Genomic DNA, 21076 nt, shown 5'->3' on the forward strand with positions numbered 1-21076 from the left:
TGCGAAGGGGTCACTGAAGTCTGTAGGTTTTTTTTTTTTTTCTTTTTTTTTTCGGGGTCAAAAAAGCACGCAAAGTAATTTGAAGTAAGGTGAACATACATCAACATATTCATTCTTAGGTATAGGCTATCCATTCAGTTGACTACCTCCTTCTCTTTAAAAAATATAATAAACTTTGTCCTTTGTATATATTTAAATATATTGTGTCTGTGCGAGTTCTCAGCGCAAAATTAAAAAAAAAAAATGTTAAAGCGAGGAAACACGGATGAGGTAGCCACCGCTGGTGCTTCTAATGCGCTTGTCCTCCTATTGTCAGGATTTGCCGAAATAAAGCGTAAGTATAAATTAAAAGTAGTGCACGCCCGCGCCAACAATAGTGCCGTAAGCTTTTAGCCATAACAAAAGTGAAAATGTGGAGGCAACGCAAGAGAATTCTCAAATTATGTGGGTAACAGAACTCCTGTAATGACATTTTAGGTGTGTGTGTGTGAGGGGGGGGGGGGGGGGCACGACCCCCAGAACCCCCCCGTAGTCGGCGCCTATGACACGTAGGGTTGTCACTTGCAGATTCCAGGCACAGGTGTCCCCGGGTGACAGCAGGTGTCCGGGCCACCCCTGTCCAAAACCTCAGAGGACAAACTTCCTCCATCCGGAGAACGGAGCACACACACGGGGTTGTAAGTGCACACGTTTCCCGTTAGGAGAATGGACTTCTGGCCTTGGAGGAGAGCTCGGGAGTCGGAAGGGAGCGATGCTGGTGGGTTATCAGGTACAAATGGCGAGTGACCCATTCTATTGGCCAGGTTGTTAAACGGATTTCCACTGTGTCCCAGAATCCAGTGCACCGTACTCGTTAAGTGGGACTTGTTTAGCCAATGTATTTGTGGCCAGATTTGTAATGTCCGACTTCTTGTAGTTAATTCAATGCACCAAGCGAGTCTGCATGGAAATTAAGTTCCGCAATCATGGTAATGTGCACACACACTAATCCACATCCAACATGACAAGTTTATAACTGGATAATTCACCAATACAGAGTTTCAATTGTGTAAACTGCACCTTAAAAAGGACAAACTTGGTGTATTAATGAGAATTCATCTGCCTCATTCCAGATACATGAATTATAGGTATTACATTGGCACCACATTGATTTGCCTAATCTCCATAGCTGTGGCTTCAGATGTTCATGTAGCGTTATTACAATATCTTTCTAAATTTCCAACCAATCCAAGATTTCTAAACAGACCAAGGCAATAAGTCTCTGTACATGTACATAATCATTATGACATGTGGCATTTATATTGTAATATTTTTATGAAAATGTTCATTTTTGATGTCACTAAGTCATTTGAAGCCATAAGAACAAAGTTTAGGCAAATCCGTGTAGTACTATCATTTCCATGCTGTCTAACCACCACACTTGCAGCTCCTGTGCACACTTAAAACCCCTATATATAAAAAGTAGCGCCATTCTCAGATCTTGCCGCCAACGCGCTCACCCCGGCGTTTCCTCCTTGCCGCCTCCTGTCGCCCCAGCCTCCTCCGCTCCCCCATTGGTGTATGTTTTGATTACGCACAATGCCTTTTTTGTTTTGGCGCTGAGCCGTGCTCCCTCAAGGGCTGCAGAAGATAGCGCCAACCTTTCCCTTTCCCTCAAGAACCACTTATCATCCCCCATTGGCCAATCTGTGTCACGTGGAAGCACGCGTTGCGCTTTTGTATTTTTTCTTTCCAGCGCGCTCCGACTGCCATTCTCGGGCCTGTGCGACGTAAGTGCTGTACGCACAAACGGATCAAACGTGTTAGGGACAAGAACTTCGTTGTGATGGCATGCTGGTGCGCCTTAAGTTGCCGCAACCGACAAGGCGCGGGCAAAAGGCGTGCGCAAACGCTTGCTGCACACACTTGATATTTGCGCCGTCTCGTGATCTTAAAATTAATGACTAAGCACGTGGAAGAAAACAATCCAATTTCCCCTTCTCAGCACGGATTCAGAAGTGGACTATCTACCGACACGCAACTCGTAGAGGCTTCACATGACTTTGGGTTAGCAATAAATAATCACAAATCGACGTAATTTTTTCAGACTTTTCTAAGGCCTTCGACTGTGTGTCTCACTCTAAACTGATCAGTAAACTCACAGAAAAACTTGGCAATGGTCGTATAATTGGCTGGATAAGCGACTACCTTTTAAATCGCTACCAGTTCGTGCAATACAACAAACATAACTCCGACATAGTCAAGGTCCTTTCGGGTGTCCCACAGGGATCTGTTCTGGCCCCTCTCTTGTTTTTGATATTTATAGATGATATTGTTGAAACAGTAAATGTTAAAATTAGATTATTCGCAGACGATTACATGCTTTACAGTGAAATTAAAGGCATTAACGACCAAATCGCCCTTAACAATTCCCTGCACAATGTAGCCCAGTGGTACCTAGACTGGCAGATGGTAGTTAATTCTGAAAAAAAAAAAAAAAAAAAAAACGGTCGCAATGAACATAAGCAAGAAAAAAAAAAGTAAACTATTATTTCCATATACTTTTGATGGTGTCACCCTTCGTACAGTGACTCAGTACAAATATCTGGGAGTTTTGGTTTCATCTGATCTTAGCTGGGCTGCGCATGTGCAACAGGCGACGAAAAAAAAGCAATGAATAAGTTGTTTTTCCTCAAACGAACACTATGTTATGCTACCACAGATACAAAGCGCTTATCGTACATCACTTTTGTTAGGCCGATGCTGGAATATGCGAATATAGTGTGGTTCCCCTACACAAAATCCAGCATTTCTATGCTGGAAGTCGTACAGCGCAAGGCAGCAAGATTTATCTTTAACAGCTACAAGCGAACAGATTACCCTACTGAGCTACTGCGCCGAGCAGAGTTGCCTACACTTTGTGACAGAGCCAAAATACATCATCTGAAATTCTTTTATCAATTGTTAAACGGTCACTTTAAAACCAATGTCACGGCCTCCGCTACTGCTAAAGAAAAAGTGAAAACACGCCCGAAACATGACCAAATTTTTAAAGAATATTTTTGTAAAAACAATACATTCCGTTTTTTCATTTTTTCCTCAAGTAATAAGGGAATGGAATGCGCTTGACCCACTTACTGTAGCCCCGACAACACTAGAAAGGTTTCTAGAAAGAATTGAGGATATTATCCCGGAGGTCCCAAGCTCCTAATACTAATCCATTTACATCCATTTGTAGGCTTTGCATTTAACGGTTCTTTTCTTCATCCGTTCCTGTGTTCTCATTTGAAAGCACTGTGTTCTAATGTTTGTATATTATATGTATATATATTACAAATGTTCCCTTGAAAATAAGAGACGGTTGCGCATGATTGTGAAATTTTTGCTTGAGCGAGTTGTTACCTATGCTTTTGTCATGTTTTGTTCCCAACAATCTTCGCTAGAAGATTGACAGTATTTTGAAACAAATAAATTTACAACATTCATTGAACCTCTAGTTATGTGGGCTGCATTATGTGTTTTCTGTTTTTTTAAACCATGGCAAATGCCATGCCTTAAAAAAAAAAAAAAAAAAAAAAAAAAAAAAAAAACACCCATAGCCACAATTAATATTCATGAGAATGCTGGAAGTGGGAGTTTCACATTTGGCTTTTGTGAAAATGTGGATATTGCTGTGCAAATAGCACTTGCTTGGAATAAATTGTCCAGAAAATCTTTTTATTCCACCATATACAGCTTACTTGAAAGATTACAAAAGAAGAAAAAAATGACAAATGTATTTGGTTATCACAGAGCAAGCAAGTCCAGGGCTTTCACATCACAGCTTCTTGCAAAGAAGATTTTTGCCACTTGGGATACACACCATATTACATTTTAATCTATAAAGCTTTACCACACCACCAAAACAGCATCATGAGCAGGTCACACTCTTGGTCAACTGCTTTTCTCGGCGATAGCCGAGTAAGTACTGTTAAGCACACAAGATCAGTGTTAGAACGCTTGTAGAGTAACAGCCACGCGGGGGGGGGGGGGGGGGGGGGGTAAGCGTAAAATAATTAATACGTTTTGACAAATTCACAGAACACAGCCCGAGTTATTTCCTGGTCCTCTCAACCAACATATAACATGAAAAATGAAATATTGCACAATGATGATACAGCCAAGGATCACAAGCTTGCAGTGGTGGAATAGGCATTTCACCTTTTGGCACAGGCAAAAAGCCGATCTGGCACAACAATAAGAAATTTTGGCTAAGGGTTGAACGTACATCTATACGGCATATGGTTTCAACATTAAAGGGGCCCTAAACCGCCCCTCGGGCTTGGTGAAATAACCTAGTCCGCGGGTAGCATAGGCTGTTGTAACTATCTCAGCCAAGTTCTGCTGTCGTACGCGGTCCGTAAAGCTCGCAAGCGGAATGCGAAGTCACCTTTCTCTCAAACGCTCTCGTTTCAACAGACCCCATGATCCTCGCTCTTTTCTGAGTGCTTTATTTCATAATAAAGCACACTCCAATACACGGCTGCTATTGGTCCCTGCGGTCGACTACACCGCGGCCGCCACGAGTCCAGTGGCTAAGCGCACTGCGGTTCGCTGCGGACAACCACGTTTGGCTTATGTTTAGCGCTTCGTAGGCACCAAAATAAAAAGTCCAATGAAATTCGAACTGCGTGCCATGGCGACGTTTCCGAGGCGGAGCGTTGTGGCCCGCCCCACTCCACCGTAGCAAGGCATTGAAGGACGAAGGGGAGCACAACGGAGGCCATGTTTGATTGCCAGTAACTCCGCTTCTGCTCAACGCATTGAAGTACTTTTTGCGGCAAAGTGATTCTGAAATAGCATATTTTCACTTCAAATGTATTTCTCCACTTCGATAGAAAGTGGTTCAAGGCCCCTTTAATTGAAAGTCATTTTTAAAAGTGATTTTTAGCACAAGTTGAAAAAAAAAAGGGTGGGCAGGACAGAACCCTCTGTCCTGCCCATCCTTTCATGAACTAACAATAAAGCTCTTTAAAATGCCATAAAAACAAGCCCAAACAGCCCAGTTGGTGAAATAATCCATAAATATCAATAAATATAGCGGAACCGACTGTGTATATAACAGCATTAGACCGCTTCTACTAATTTGCCTTGCAACAGACATTTGTGCATTCACCGTGCTGCACGCAAGAAAAAAGAATTGCAGAACAAGGGCATGCGAGGAAGACCATGCCCTATGAATAGGACATGCCCGAGTAAACCAAAGTTGCAGTGAAGACATTCAGAGGGTTCTTTACTTCTAAGAAGGTCCCCATTAATAGAAATAATACTCTTACTACTCAAACACTGCCATATAATTTGCTAAAGTGGCATCGTCAATAAGTAGTATATGCTTAACATCGCGCAATCACATTATCCGAGGCTTCTTTTAATCCAAAAGCCTCTTTGAGCAAGCTCCGCTAGTTTGAGGAATATAGAACTTCAGCACAAATGGCACAAATAATAAGATCACAGAGTGGCAGTACATTTCAACTTCCGACAATGAGAGTGCAAGGACCGATGTACAGGAACATGCACAGCTGTTCCAAGCACTGGGCTTGTCTCCTGTTGTGACTGACAGCTTTTAGGCTTGTTTCAGGCACGAAAACTCGAGGCGATTTGAGCGACCTGCATAGATGCAAAAATTAAGGAACAAACATTATTCACAAACATTACACTGAACTGCTCATTCATTGCAGCATAGACATACAGGGAAAAGAAACTACGGTATTTACTTGCATAATACTCATACTTTTTTCGCAGTAAATTGATGCAAAGTTCATGGGCGTGATAATTGCACGGGGAAAATTTACTGCGAGAACGTACAAACTGCTAAGGAAACACACACGCACGCACGCACAAGAAGCGGCTCCAGATCGCGGTTCTCGTGCCAGCCACTACAAGCTCATAGAAGTACTTCCAACAGGACTTACCTTAGCAATAAAACCACAGGTTCAACACAAAGCAAGATTTATTTGCAGATACTAATCCTGGAGTCACTAAGCAAATAAATAAAGCCTTGACTCAGAGTCAAGACTGACTTTGCTGATAGCAGCCTCAACACTATCAGCTTCAACATTGTCTGCATCGCCACTGTCGTGCACCAGGTCGTCTTCCATTTCGTTTAAAGCGTTTGAAATCCAAGTCTTTTTAATGGCGGAATATTTTTTAATTGCGGAAACCTCGTCACTTGTGGCTTGGCTTGGATTGGACTAGGGCTGCATGCATTGACAGTGTACATGATGCTTAAGAGATAGTGCTCGGCTGTCATACGTTATCATAATCAGTGGCCAGAAGAAGCAGACTACATCTGCTTCTGCAATTTTTGGGGATGCGATGATTATTTGCAGAAAAAAAAAATGCTTTTTTTTTTGATGGGCAATGTGGGGGTGCGATAACTATGCGAGTCCGAGAATTACACGAGGAAATACAGTATACCAATATAAGACAAAGCTCATTACCAGCAACATGTCATGTACGTCAAATTATAGCATGAAATAAAAATCAACATTCAACAAAGTCGAATGCCATACATATCTGCCTTGTGCGTTACTTTAACTGATATTTAGTTAACTATAAATGTTGCAAATTTACGTAACAAAATCACAAGATCGTGGATATGCCCCAAACAATAGGCAAGTGGCAAGCAAAAGCAGCATTGCTCTATGAACAAAGCTTTCTACAACTTATTCTACAGACAAAGCTGTGTTTTGTCTGCTACTTTCAATCTATAGCTTTGTGCACTGCAACTTTAATGTGTCATCAACTACCCTAGACCTACACCTATGCCATAAATAAGTGTCTCCGACTATCTTATCTCATTTCTTGTCTGTTCCATAACTCAGAAGATAAGAAGTGGAAGTATTGCAGCTGCTTTGCACATTCAGGGAGCTAAGTTGTATGCTTGTAGTAAGAGAAAGGAGAGAGCATTCACCAACAGCATTGCTAGGGGGCTGTTGAGAACACAAGAGGAAGAAGCACGCCATCACTGTGTGCAAGGGCCCGTGGACACTGGGTTCTATAAAGTAGTGGCACCGAGCAATCATGACTGATAAACGTGCAGTCACTTTGTTCTTTACATGATGGTACCATGAAACCCGGGAAGGAGACTACCATCAACACAACCACTCACGGACCGGCTAAGCCGTCAGCGTGGCATCATTCTTTTTTTAAGTGCTGCAACCTGAGTCATTTCCAAAGCTACCAAAGCCATGCAAGAAACAGAACTAACGCCTAGCAACGTGTAAGTCCTTTTAAGCGAGACGACGGTTGCCTCGCTGAAGTTAACGCCAAAATTGAAGAGCTCATAAGCGACGATGGCAGATACAAATCCAAATTCACCAGAACCCTAAAGTACTACAAAAAGATTCATCACGCCATCAGCTGGGTTCGTTTCTGTATTAATTCCTGCACCATCATTGGATCACTACAGACTGCCACCAGAGAGGGCAGCAGGCAGTTCAACCAGTGAGCATGCAAATGTAAGCGCAGACGCAATAGCACCAACGCAGCGGGCACAACTACCAAAGCTTCAGACTGAGGCGAGGGTACAGCATCAGCCAATCCTAAACGACAAGGTGATCGCCCACACAGACTACCAGATGACGTCTAGAACAGAGGACAAGTTCGAGCTGCCAGTTACTCAAACCGCCCACGTACATTTACAATATTCCGCGAGGCCAAACCAGTCACAGTGCAACATGCGTGGAACAGACGTCAAGGACAAGCTGCAGGGTACAAACCGACCTGAACGATCTGTACACTCCTCCCAGCTGGTGCTACATAGTCCACACGGTGCACAAGATTGACTATACCATCACAGAGCAACAACCGGACGCAGAGCAACATCCGAAAGTATCGTCGCCACTCATGCTCCTCTCACCACCGCCACTGCAGTGAGGAGAGCGAACATGACCAGCGAAGGTGTGCTCGGAACCGCAGCCTCAAGCAAGGATTATCGGCCCACACAGCAATAAGTCTTGCGCTGCTGCAGCAATTTTTTCACAAAGTGCGGATGTGGTGTGTGGTGCTTTTGATCCAAACTGTAATGTAAAAATCCATCCAAGTATGGATTTTGGCCGGATTTGTTTTGGCCACATGTGGAACTTTAAAATGCCATTCACAGAAACCCCTGGGCTACAAGAAAATAGATAAGAATTGCAGGCTTGGCTTTTCTTCCAAATGTCAAGCTTTGTATAGACTGTTTCTGCAGCCATACCTACCTGCAACTGAAAAACAAAAAAGACTGACAATAACGGAGAACAATAAGCAAGAAATGAACTACCAATACTATTGCAACAATGAAAGCTGTTCACAATAAATCAGTCACAAAAAAAAATTCGCAAAATTTTAGTGCTGTTCTGAAAAGGGTTAAACCAGTGCAGGTGCAAGAGTGGAAAGCTAGACAACCCAACAGAAGCTCCTGCTTCCTGTCTGATGCTGTCATTAAAAATTATGTAGCCGAGTCTGCAAACGCACACATTTTGCATTGTTTGATTTGGGAAGTGTGAGAAGCACTGGAGGCCAGTTTCTATAATACCTCCTGTTGAGGGTTTCCAACGTACCGATTACTGCCAAATTTCGCCAAGCGTAAATTTGCAGTCTCGATTTCACATGGTGCATGGCAAGCAATGTCATGCACCATATTCATTTCAACTCATGTTTAATAACGGGTTGAATAACCTGTACATCGAGCTGAAGGATTGCCTATATCCAAGTAAGGAAAGACTGAAGGCAGTGCACAACACTCGTGCAGTAGCTGACTTAACTTCTTTTATGACTACCAGAAAAAAAGACAACTGTAGACCCATCCATTACCAGGGGTGACCAATGACTAATTTATAGTATCGTGAAGTATTGTCAAGCACTATGATGAGAGTTTCTCAATGCACAGGTTTACTGTCCAAGCAAATGCACTCGCAGCAATTATGCCAATTTGTTCTTTTGGTTATTTTTGCGCTTGAACTTGTATTTGAGAAATGTGTACAACGTTAAAAAGTAAACATCGAAAATGAACTGCATGAAGTCAGAAGGGGAAATGAGAAAGCTTGTAGCTGCCGTAACCACAGCAGGCACTTGCCATCAAGGGTCAGCACCGCTTGTAAGCACTGGCACAGCTTGGATGCACTGTATGGTTTGGTCAAGCTGCAATCAGACAAAAACTACTATCAGAAAACCTGCATATTCTTTGCACACGATGCATTGCAAACTGGCCCTTTTTTTATTGAATTCCACTGAGATCAAGCAAACTTTTTACATATCGATTTTTGTGCTCTAATTTATGCAAGAAAGTTCAAATTTTCATTAACATCCATTTCTGTTTGCATCACAATGCCTTTGGTGTTCATGTAAAACCTCGTTAATTCGGATTTCATGGGACCTAGAAAATGTCTGAATTAACCAAATATAGAATTATCGAGGGTATATATCAAGAAAACAATAAACAAATGCTCATACGCCAACATGCCTTCATTTGCTGAATGAATTGGCCAGTCCTGTTTATATTTGCACAAAGGCAGTGCAGAAGCTGCAATTCTTGTCCTCTGAAGACTGATTATTGCTCGCAGCAGCGAAGGCCTCACGACTTTTCTCACAGCACAGCCACGGCACGCGTCCTCTTCTGAGACACGCTTTTCACTACTGCACGCACATTGATTATTTTTTCGCCAGTAAGCTAGTTGCCAACAGATTGTCCGTCCATCGCGATGTAGCCAGTGCTCTTCATCCTCGACACCTTTGCACCGAGTAAAAGCGAAACTACTGTTTGTCGCAACCACTGTGTAGGAAACCGCGGTGGCCAATGCGATCATCTGTGGCGACTACAGTGACGAAGGCACGCGGCCAACGCAGTGTTATGCGCGGCCGTAAATGCAAGAATAAAGGTTTTAAAGGCACAAATAGGCATGGAGCTATCCGGCATTGCTGTCATCCACGTACGATTTTTGCTGATGACTATGTCGATGCGGACTCTGCCACTTTGTTTCGGTTGAACGCCGCTGTTGTTCTTTTGCATAGCATATTTGCGGCGTTCTGCGCTCGTTCAACTCAAGAGATGTGTATGAATAAACGCGAGTGATTGCATTAAATAATGCATAAGCCTGCGAGGACCAGAGGACGAGTTAAACTTATCCGATGTTCCAAATTAACCAGGTTTTACTGTAGCTATTTTTCCTGTGCTGAAAAGAGCCCACAAGAAAGTGCAACAGCTGCCTTCCATGCAGTGGACAGAGCTAGCACGCTCTCAAATGCAGTGTGAATGAACTCAACTTTGTGTGGTCCAGAAGCCTCATCAAACAAACAAACCATCCCTCAGGATGGCTCCTAGAACAATGCCAGCCAACACTATACCGTGTGATCTATTGTATGAAAATTGGATTTTAATACAAATAGCATTTAACTAATGTATGGTGGGGAAGAACACCAGGTGGGCAAGTAGCGTTTGCAGTCCGTTTGCTAATTAACTTATTTTCAGTTACTGGTATTAAGGCCTATGTTCCAATGGCAGTATTGTAGCGGCGGGGTGCCGTAGAGGGTATAGAAATTTATTAGATTTTAAAAACGTTCCCATTCTTTAGATACAGTAGAACCCCGCTGATATGTTTTTCATGGGACCGTTAAAAAAACAACATAAGAACCAGGAAACGCAAGAGCCGAGAAACAGGAAAAATTGAGAAATGAGAGTAGTGTTGAACTGCATACAATATTATTTTAATTCTTGAGTGTGAAAAAAGTCAAAGCCGAAGCATCGATTACGATAGCAAATTAGCCGAGAGCCATACAAAGTAAGGATAGTAGTTTTATCGTCCGTATAAACTTGTAAACATTCGCTTATTAACTATATTAACAAACATGGTGTCAGCGCCTACAGGCAAACATGAAGACATCACACTCGATGAACGCGGACACGCGCTGTCAAACGCTGGCGTGAGGAAGCGCCGCTGCAGCAGCGAGCGAAGTGACCTTCGTGCTGTTGTCTATCACTTCAATGCAAACTGAGCGCCGAGAACACACAGCGCGCACAAAGCTACGAGCCGCCGACGCACCTACACTGCCTAGACTCTGCCCCCAACGCAGATCGCCTTCAAGATACGGCCCGCGTGACCGCGCGCCGCCACGCAGTACGCAGTTGACACCAGAGTACAACGCCGCCCGCTATCCCTCCCTCTCTTGCTGGTGCCTCGAGCGCAACGGAAGAAGGCGCGCTTCCTCCCCGATTTTCTTTCTTGCACGCGTGAGATTTAGACGCAGACGCTGGCTCCCCTCGCACACTTTCACTCGCACATACAGCAGTGTAATCCAAAAGGATTTGTGGGACATACTGGGCACTCTAGATGTGGAAGATGGAGTAAGCAATCTTTTGAAAGATGTCTATAAAAGTAACAAGGTGCTTATAAAATGGGAAAACAAGGTATCTGAGCCTATAGAGATACAGCAGGGGCTTAGGCAGGGGTGCCCTCTGTCACCTTTGTTGTTCATGCTGTATTTACAAGGATTAGTGAAAAAATTAGAGAGGAGCGGACTTGGCTTCAACCTTTCCTATTTCAAGCAAGGAGAATGGATTAAACAGTCATTACCAGGACTGATGTATGCGGATGACATTGTACTTATGGCTGACAGCAAGGAAGACTTGCAGAGATTAATGGACATCTGTGGTAAAGAGGGAGATAGCTTAGGTTTGAAGTTTAGTAAAGCAAAATCGGCAGTCATGAATTTAAATGATAATCAGGGCAGCGAGCATAGGATACAGGAGGTTACGCTGGAGGTGGTGGATAAGTATAAATATCTTGAAGTGTGGACAAACAATGGGGCTGAGTATCTAATGGAACATGAAAAATATGTAACGACTAAAGGTAGCAGGAATGCAGCTGTGATGAAAAATAGGGCACTGTGGAATTACAATAGGTACGAAGTGGTGAGAGGGATTTGGAAAGGGGTGATGGTCTCTAGTTTGACTTCAACTATCGATAGTACTATCAATAGTTGAGTCATTATCGAACTATCGATGATAAAAAAAAAAAAAAAAACGATCGAAAGCGCTATTGATAGTAATTTCGATAGTACTATCAATAGTATAAAAGCAACCGCGCGAACTCATTGCAGCATCAACTTGGTTCCCCGAGTGTCTGGTTGGTGGTGGGGGTAACTATGACAGTACTCTTTGTTGTCGCAGTCTACACGTCACCGAGTTTTGCAGATGTACCCTACATACAGTTGCTGGATAAAGTGTTAGTGTCGCAAATGTCCCAGTTGAGCCATCTAGACAGCAGGCAGTTCCAAACGAAGCTGCGGCAAGAAGCCGAATTCTGCGGTTCCTTGAGAGACAGCAACAGGAGCCCTCAACCGCAACCTCGAACACTGAGCTAATGGTTCGCCCTGGAGTTACATTTACAGGAAAGGATTTACACTTAACCATTCTGGAAGTCTTGGCAATGCTTCACACTGCGCTCTCTGAAGTGGCTAGGAAGTACTTGTGCATTCCAGCAAAGTCAGTACCTGCAGAACGCGTATTCTTAGTGGCTGGACAGATAATTTCAGATAGGAGGAGCAGGCTGAAGTGCCAGAAAGTTGGCATGCTTGTGTTCCTTCACCAGAATGCTTGACTGACAAATGATAATTAAGTTAAACTGTTCAGCTGTGGCGGAAAGGAAGCCGTTACATGTGGCGGAACTGCGCTGCTTCGAATTTATATTGGATTTTGTGATTTAAAAATAAAAATATCAGAACTACGTTTCTTGGTAAGGTGCAACTGGTAACTATCGATTGCACTGTCGATAGTACTATCGAAGTCTTTTAAAACTATCGATAGTCGATTTACCGATAGTTTTGCATCACTACTTTGAAGCCAGCTTGCTTGATGTGCCTGCACAACAGTGCTTATCGTCTTGCTCAAGGTCGTAACCACATGGATGCGACAGTAACAGCATTCTAAATAAGGAGAAGACAGCGCAAACTAGTTTCTAGCGAGCAAGTGAGCCATAACAGAAAAAGGGGGAAAAAATAAGCAGGGAGCGCGGTGTGTGGTTCTGCCAGTGTGATCGTTTGTTGCTGCCGGGTGAAAAACAAGTGCAAGTGCCACAGCGCTGCATGCGGGGGTCTAGGTGCTGATAAGAGGCTCGAACAGTCACAGACGCACTTTGAGAAAGTTGCATGGAGAAAGTTCCTTCCTTTCTCCATAGGTGAAAATCCCGTGCCATTTCCGTCCCTCACTTACGAAACAAATAGGCAGTGTCTCAAACATGGCGACCATGACTTATATCTGGCTTACGCAATCCCTTCCGGTGCATGCCACCAGCAAACGCATAGACTTCAAACTCGGTTAACCAGAGGGAGCTGTTGCTGGCCGGGGATTTGGACACCGCAATGGGAAAATGGCTGCACTATCTCCAACATGACCAAGGTCAGCGCAGTGTGAAGTGCTGAGGAGTACTTGGCTCCAAGTGAAAAACATTTTTTTAAGCTTTTCGGAAAAACTTGTTTATTTAACTTTTTTTTTCTTATCTTGTATTTTTGAAAGACCACAATTTTTTGCAGGAAAGTTGCAAAGGCAACATTCTATATTTGACACTCAAGTTTGTGTGTGAAATAGAAAACACGCATCAAAGTTACAAAACATTTCTCATTTAGGCGGTATGTTGAATTTAAGGGGGGACCTGGGTCCCGGATAAAAACAGTTTTGTGATTGATTCTAGACATATGAAATTCTCACAAAATATTCAATCATCTGTGCTGATTACAAATATGCAATTAGTTTTTTTTCGAAGTTAACCCCTTAAGTGCTTTGGACGAGCTCTGCTCGTCCTGCCCAAACTGTCCCCAAACTGCTTTGGACGAGCAGAGCTCGTCCTAGCGGAATAGGTACACCCCTCTACCGTTCAGGACGAGAAGCGCTCGTCTACGGCTTAAATTACGTGTAATCCGCCAGATGGCAGCATTTACTCGATGATATAGTTTTGTTCTGCGGTAGGAGCGCGGTTTTTGTATGAAAAGATGGCGTGCGGTGGCGGCGACCCATGCATAGCTGGTCCGTCAATGCGAAAAAGAAGCTTTTCATTTTTGTCATCTTCTTCGAGTGATGATGATTCGGATACAGATGTTTATCTTGTGTCCGGAAGTGATGACAGCGATGATGGTGAATTGAGCAGCTCCTCCGGTGATGATGAAGACAGCTCGGAAGCGAACATCGTGAGTGCTCGCCAGTGGATCCTGCTTGATGTGGACAATCCTCTTGTGAAGCCTCCTCGCTTTCTCTTCTTGGCTATCCCAGGCAAGACTTTCAACTTGTCATCGTCAGATGACCTTATGGAATATATTCAGCAGTTTCTACCGCCTCGCCCTAATTGAGGCGATCCTGACTAGGTACCTTGATCCTTCAAAAAAGACAAAGCGCGGCCGACCGTCTGATGTGCTTGACGCTGTGCGTCTCAAGGAACGGCACTTTGCTTCTTACATCCCGCCAAGCGAAACCAAAGCAGCGCCAACAAGAAAATGCTTCATTTGCTGTCGGAAGCGAGGAGAAAACGGGAAGAAGTTGAGAAAAGAAACTCGCTTTTGGTGCAGGAGCTGCAACAAGCCGCTTTGCCTTATTCCATGTTTCGAAATTTTCCACACAGTCCCGAAGCTTCCCGAGTGAAATAGCCCAAGGGTACTTAGCCTACACAAGGGAACAAAGATGTGACGTCTGCAACTGTTTTTTATAAGGTTTTTATTTATATTAGCAGCAGGTAGCTGGTCTCCTATGTATTGTTCCGAAATAAACTTTATTGTGTTGATTTGACTAAGTATGTGGTGCAAATATTTTTTCAACATAGGCTAGCTGCTTTTTAGCACAATCAGATTCGAAATCAGCAATAAAAAAAATAGGCACTTTTGGTTCGGAAATTGTCAAAAAAATAGAGTACTTAAGGGGTCAATAAAAAAAATGCAATTATGCTTGTGTTATAAATTTGGGACGTGACTTGCACAAGTATACATCACCAAGAGAGATAAAACTAAGCAGGTTCAAATGTTCAAAGAGTGCAAGTTTGCATTTAATGTTTATGCTGCTGCTGGACTTTGTAGCGGGCCAGAGCCTTGCCGTGCCACAGTTCGTGGCTTTTTTTCCGTCATCTCCATATTTCTCGTGGAGAAATAAAAGATCCTTTTGACTGATTGATTGATTGATCTGTATTTTAGCTGTAGTTGATGAAATTATGAAGTTGCAAATTTGCAAATGTAATTCTTAATGGCGATTTTTTACATTTCAAAATGTTGCAGTGTCCTAAAACACTGTATTACAGCTTATGTGCACTCTCCAATTTCCTAGCACTCAGGCAAAACAGAAATCAAGAGGATTGAATGAGTAGCAGGGACACAGTGCTGCGGCCAAAAGATTAGACTTGGAAAAATCATTTTTTTGATAAAGAAGCAAAAAAAATTAAGAGTGCCAAAATGACATTTTATGCTACAAAACTAAGTAGTTTTCTTCTGAAGCCGCATTAAAGGCTCGTTTTGTAAGGAACGCAAGCTGCAAAAATGCTCTTTCAAACAAAACCGAGATGGCCTGGCTATCATTATGATAGATGGTTTTGGAATGGCAAAAGACACAAAATAGGTAATTTTAGCACTTTCGTGGGCTAAAATGAGCATTTCATAGGACAAATAGTGTTCTCTTCCTCTATGACATGTCACTCGAGAGCTGATTTTTTGCCAGCAGATGCACCCTGACATGGGGATTAGAAAAATAGCAGAAATGAAAAATAAAATTTTTAGTGAGTTTTGTCTCCAAGAACCATGTTTAATATTGTTTTTATTTTGTAGACAGCCTAAAAAATGCATGAAACTTGTTTACATTTAAAGGGTCCCTCAAATGGTTCGGACAAATTTTGTAGACGCGTAGGGTACAGCTACAGTAAAACATTCGCACCACAATTTTTGTGAAGCGTCTCATATTAAGAGAGCTAGGGACGATTACAAATTACCCTCCTTCATAGCCATGCTTTTTCTCAACTTGCTCGCCGAGCGATCGGGGCTAAGCTCTGCCTTCACTGGCTCTGCATCACGATGTAATGTCGTGTCGTCTACTTCCGGTTGTCTTGGAGCCAGCGTGCGAAGCCTGTCCAACCTCTCCGCCAGCTGCCTGGCAGTCGATCTCAAGCTCAGCTCCGAAGCAGCGTGCGTTGCGAGCATTCTATCGCAGCGCCGAGTGTGACCGGTATTCCGGTAACCGCAGGCCAGCTGGGCGTTTTGACGAATGGGTGGAGGCGTAAACTAAAGGCCCTCCATACTACTATTGCTCTGATGAAGGAGCTTTAGCGCAGACCTACCTGATCGGTCTGCATGGTCCAGCCACCTGGTGGCGCAGAGCTTAACCAGGCAAACAAATAGCTAATATTGTTGTAACCAAGTGTAAAACATTCTGAACATTTAAAAAGACGTGTTCAAGTTTACACCCCTGCCAAAAATTTACACCAGCAACAAAGTAGAATACACTTGATTACTGCTATATTAGTTCTGTGTTTGGTTGAGCTCTGTGCCAACAGGTAGCTGCACCGTCCAGGTCGTTCACGGTTGTGCCTCCGCTCATCCCATAAAACACCCAGGCGCAGTCAGCTTGTGCTTGATTTTACCCGAATACCGGACACACGAAACACTATTGTGGTAAATAGTAATCTTTCAGAATAAAGTGACGGCCGCAAACGCGTAGATGCTGGTGCTAATCGGATACCGACAACCAGCTCTGCAGCCACTTTGCTCGCATGTATGCCTTGTAGAGGGACACTATGTTGCAGCTTGACATGTCGCATATAGCTACGTTTGCAGCCCACAACGCAAGCGTGAACCATGGTGCTCGCGAAAAGACGGATCGAGAGCAACACAGACCGCGCAGCCCGTGTCAACACTGAGCACGTTGTAGCACAAGCAGACGATACTTGCTGTGTGCCGGAAGTGCTTTCAAGATGTAGTGATAAGTTGTCCTTATGCATTCTCTTTCTGTTACTTTAGTTTTATAGAAACAAATTTACTAACACTTCAACTATTATGAATATTTGTGCACCATAATGTTGGAAAAATTATCCATGACGCGCCCTAAACAGCCAATCGGATAGCTCGCCCTGCTGATGTCATATGCTCAAATCGCGTCACCTGGTCAGGGGCAGCTAGAAGCTCAGCCGATTGGCGTGCTGCGATCGGCAGCGATGTGTATTTAAAACCTTGTAATAAATTACACGCTATACGCGGAACACTCAGATGCGTCAATGATAACGATCAGAAGGACCTACCCTAACGAATCAGTACGTTTGTACAAAATCATCAAAAGCATACCAAAACGAGCAGAAAAGGTTTTCGACACAACTTTTTTAGTTTGCACTGAATTCGACCATGAAGTCGGGAAAATATTGTAAGCGGTTGCAGGCTGCCTGCGACGACACCTTCAAATATTTAAAAAATATTTGTTTTTTGTTTTTGCATGCTGGGAACACTTCTTGGCAATAAAATTTTTGGTTCCGGGCAGTTTGAATATACCTACATAAAATATAAACAAACCTGACAAAAAAAAAAGAATAAAGCAGACATGCATGTTTGATCTCTTGTGGAATCACTGTGAAGTACGTAAGCAGGCCTGGCGAAATAAAAGCAAACAGTGTCCATGCAACTAAGGTAAAATAATACACAAATGTCCAGATTGGTAGATGGGATAAGTTGAGTGAAGGAAGGATGTGAATGAAAAACGCTGTTGTAAAAAACAGCGCACCGGTGGACAGAAAGAGAAGGACATGAATTTCTTCTGTCCTCTGTTCATTTTTTAAAGCAATACCAACTAACCAGTTCCCACACTTGGAAAAACTTAAGGCCACACACCAAGCAACAGCCACTCAAGGGCACCTTGATAGACTCACATTATGTCTGCACTCGTTCCATCTCCGTCAGTAGAAATTATCACATCGTCAACAGCAGCAAAACAGGCAGTGTTGTAGTAGACAAATTCTGCTGTTGTGGCTTTAGGAAGGCCCTTGATCAGGACCTCGGTTCCTCTTAAGGAGCTCATCTGTGCATTCTCAGGGACTGAAGCAACAGCCTCAGGGGCCGGCGGTGCAGCAGGGACCGGCGGTGCGGCAGGGGTTGCTTCCACCGCGCTTACATAAGCCAGGTCTGTACTAGACACTGATGATGAGGAGAAGGATTCATAAACAGAGTCCGGCTTGATCGACACTGTAATGGAGAGGAATGAAACAAGCCCGAGTTTACATTTGCACACTTATGAGCTCTGGTAAGGCACTGACATCTTCAACTAGTCATCTCAAAGTGCTCCAGCAATGATACAAAGTCATGAAATGCTGTATTTAAGGTGCACTTCCAGGAATTTTTAATGCTGATAACCTGGTTTCAATTTACATATTGTAGCCCACTTAGTCTCATAACTTGCTCGCTGCCTTACCTTGTAGGGTTGCTATAAAATTCAGAAATTGTTATTCGAACACGTTATAAATAATAGTGGTCACCATGGATGAACTTTAACAGCTGCTTCTGCACCTGTTAAGGCAGTATATTATGGTCAACTTGACAGTGCACTTTTGGGCTTTGCGCAAGCGAGTTTTACTCTAAAGAATGTTAGAAGCATTGCAAAACTCCAGTCAGCAGCTTTAATGGCAAATGCTTGTTGCAGAGAGTACAGCCATACCTGCGCAACAGCAAGTTGTGTCCACCCATTATTTCACTGTTTTTCTAACCTGAATTGTACATGTGTCCAACAATTAATTCTGGAGTTTTTACATGCCCAACCCACGATCGGATTATGAGGCACACTGTAGTGGGAGCACAATGATGAAATACTTGAAGTACCCAGTCAGCACACTTAACTTGCATCCGTTTTGGACACAATTAAAGAAGCTGACACAGTGGGCTTTCTTGCCAGTGTTTTCTAACCAGTATCAAAGGAGCATACTGAAACAGGACTTCAGTGGGTCCTGCAGACATGCCCACTGTACAAAGCAGATGCTGAATGATGACTAGCCTGAATGGACAGTGCTCAGTGATTAAAACGCGATACCTGAAGTGCGCGGCTGCCGGCACATTTAGCGCAACCAGTGATCGCCGAGGACACTGGGCTGACGCAGTTTTGTATCACATGAAAGCGAGAGCTTTTGTGATGCCTTGCGACTGCATTTGGCCCCTCGGCAATCACCCAGTGCACACCGGTGGCACAAAATGCGCCAGCTGCCATGCAGCCCGAGCATCGAATTTCAATCGAGGAGCACTGTACATCTAATGTTCTGTCTGCCAGAGTGTCAAAGTGAAACTTTTTTAGTTTTGGTTCATTGAAAACGATTCGGTTCCACACACACAAAAAAAAAATCATACCAGGTCATGTTCGCTTGCATACCAAACAATAATTACAAGAAAACAGCATAACCCTATTTTGCACAAAACTCGACTGTGCCTGAGCTGACAGAAGCTAACTGGTACGTGCGTTTTTCTTCAGGCCGCCACACGATACAAAAGTTATACATATCAATGCAAATTTTAGAATCTATATACAATTTATTGTTAGTAAAACATGTTAATAAGTGCTGAACAAAAATGCAATGAAAAGTGATTAGAGGTGAGTGCACATATATTGATGCAATTACATTTAAGGATTCTATACCCCTTGCATACCCCTTGTGGAGAAATCACAAAGAATGCGCAGAATTCAAGTGGCACATACCCAATGAGCCAAGAAAGGGTAGTCCAAAAAAAAAAAAAGAATTTTAAGAAAATAAAAAAGCCATTGCCAATTATTGAGAGGTCTGTGCATTTGAGTAGACTTATTTACAGGTTTTACGTTATTGTTTCATTAAACAAAACCGAGGTGCGATCGTAAGTACTTTATTGGCAAAAATTCTGTAATAAGCTGGAGCAAGTTGTTGCACATAACCAGCTGCCCAGGAATGCTGTGGGCAAAAAGTGGAAATTAAAGAAAATCAACGAAGTCATTCAAGAAGTCTACGGACTGGTGCTGTCGAGCAAGTGGTTCCTGCCATGCAGCATTCATCCGTGCGCAGCTACGCTCGTGCCTGCATGTGCCACCCTGCTGCGCCTTCTCCTGTGCCCAATTGCACCTGCGCTACGTGGCTACCGGAAGATTTTCATCGCCTTCCCTATCGTCGCCCCTTGTGTGGCCTTTAGCGCTCTGCTGCTCGCACATGCTGCACTTCTGCTCTTGGACACCACTATGCCTGCGCTAGCTGCATCAGAGGTTATATAAGGGAGCTGCCAACGCACCCGGACACTTTTTGAGCAGCGGTCTTAGGAACTGGACGTCTACTAAGAATCTGTTCTCTCCGCTACAGGTTGATCCTTGTACTATTATCTTCGTTCATGTTACGTACTCACCTACGGCTGCTGCTCATCAGTGTTGTCTTGTGGTTTTGCTTGCATTGCAATATGCCTACTAATTCTGAACTTGCTAAGAAAATTGAGCACCTTGAGTCCCTGCTTCATGCTAAATTGGATAACCTTGCTGATGATCTTGTGTCTAAAATTTCCACAAAGCTAGAAGATCAGGGTCTTGGTAACCTTCGTTCACTTGTGGACAGTGTGCGTTACATGAGTGACCAGTATGATTCAGTGCGCACGTCGGTCGATGAACTGGTCAATTCAAACAAAGCACTGAGGGCCGAAAATCAACAGCTCGCCAAGAGGATTGCAAATATGGAGCAATACAGCAGACTGAATAATGTCGAAATCAAAGGTGTTCTTTGTACACAAGGCGAGGATTGCGCAGTTATTTTGAAAACCATTGGAGAAGTAATTGAATGCCCTGTTTCATCGACAGACATCGACGCAGTTCACCGTGTGGTCAGCAAAACAGCTGAAGAAAGCATTATCGTGCGCTTTTGTTCATGCGAAAAGAAAAATGAATTCCTTCGCAAAGCACGTAAAGCGCGTCTGCATACGCCCCAGATCGGGATGTCTGGCAGTAATGATAGTTCTATTTTTGTCAACGAACATCTTGCTACTACCAACGACCAATAAGAAACTGTTTAGCAAAGCGCCTGCTCTAAAAAAAGAAAAGAAATGGCGGTTCCCCTGGACTGAGAATTGTCGTATCAAGGTGAGC

The 21076-nt window shown here is 43.4% G+C and overlaps 1 protein-coding gene across 3 annotated transcripts in view; it reads right to left on the bottom strand.

Annotated features, from left to right (window-relative positions):
• Window positions 1-540: 540 nt before the first annotated feature.
• Window positions 541-21076, bottom strand: part of LOC119458426 (uncharacterized) — an 86199-nt gene continuing 65663 nt past the window's right edge. For 2 of the 3 annotated variants that reach the window (XM_049665735.1, XM_049665731.1), the window contains 2 exons: window positions 17874-18186; window positions 541-939 (listed from right to left, as the gene is read on the bottom strand). In XM_049665735.1, coding sequence (XP_049521692.1) covers window positions 558-939; window positions 17874-18186 — 695 coding nt within the window. In that variant the 3' untranslated portion in view covers window positions 541-557. Of the gene's footprint in view, window positions 940-3775; window positions 5626-9076; window positions 9142-17873; window positions 18187-21076 lie in introns of those variants that run through there. The other variant, XM_037720265.2, reaches the window with a different exon arrangement.

Source organism: Dermacentor silvarum, chromosome 1, assembly GCF_013339745.2.
Source record: "Dermacentor silvarum isolate Dsil-2018 chromosome 1, BIME_Dsil_1.4, whole genome shotgun sequence".
Taxonomy (NCBI): domain Eukaryota; kingdom Metazoa; phylum Arthropoda; class Arachnida; order Ixodida; family Ixodidae; genus Dermacentor; species Dermacentor silvarum.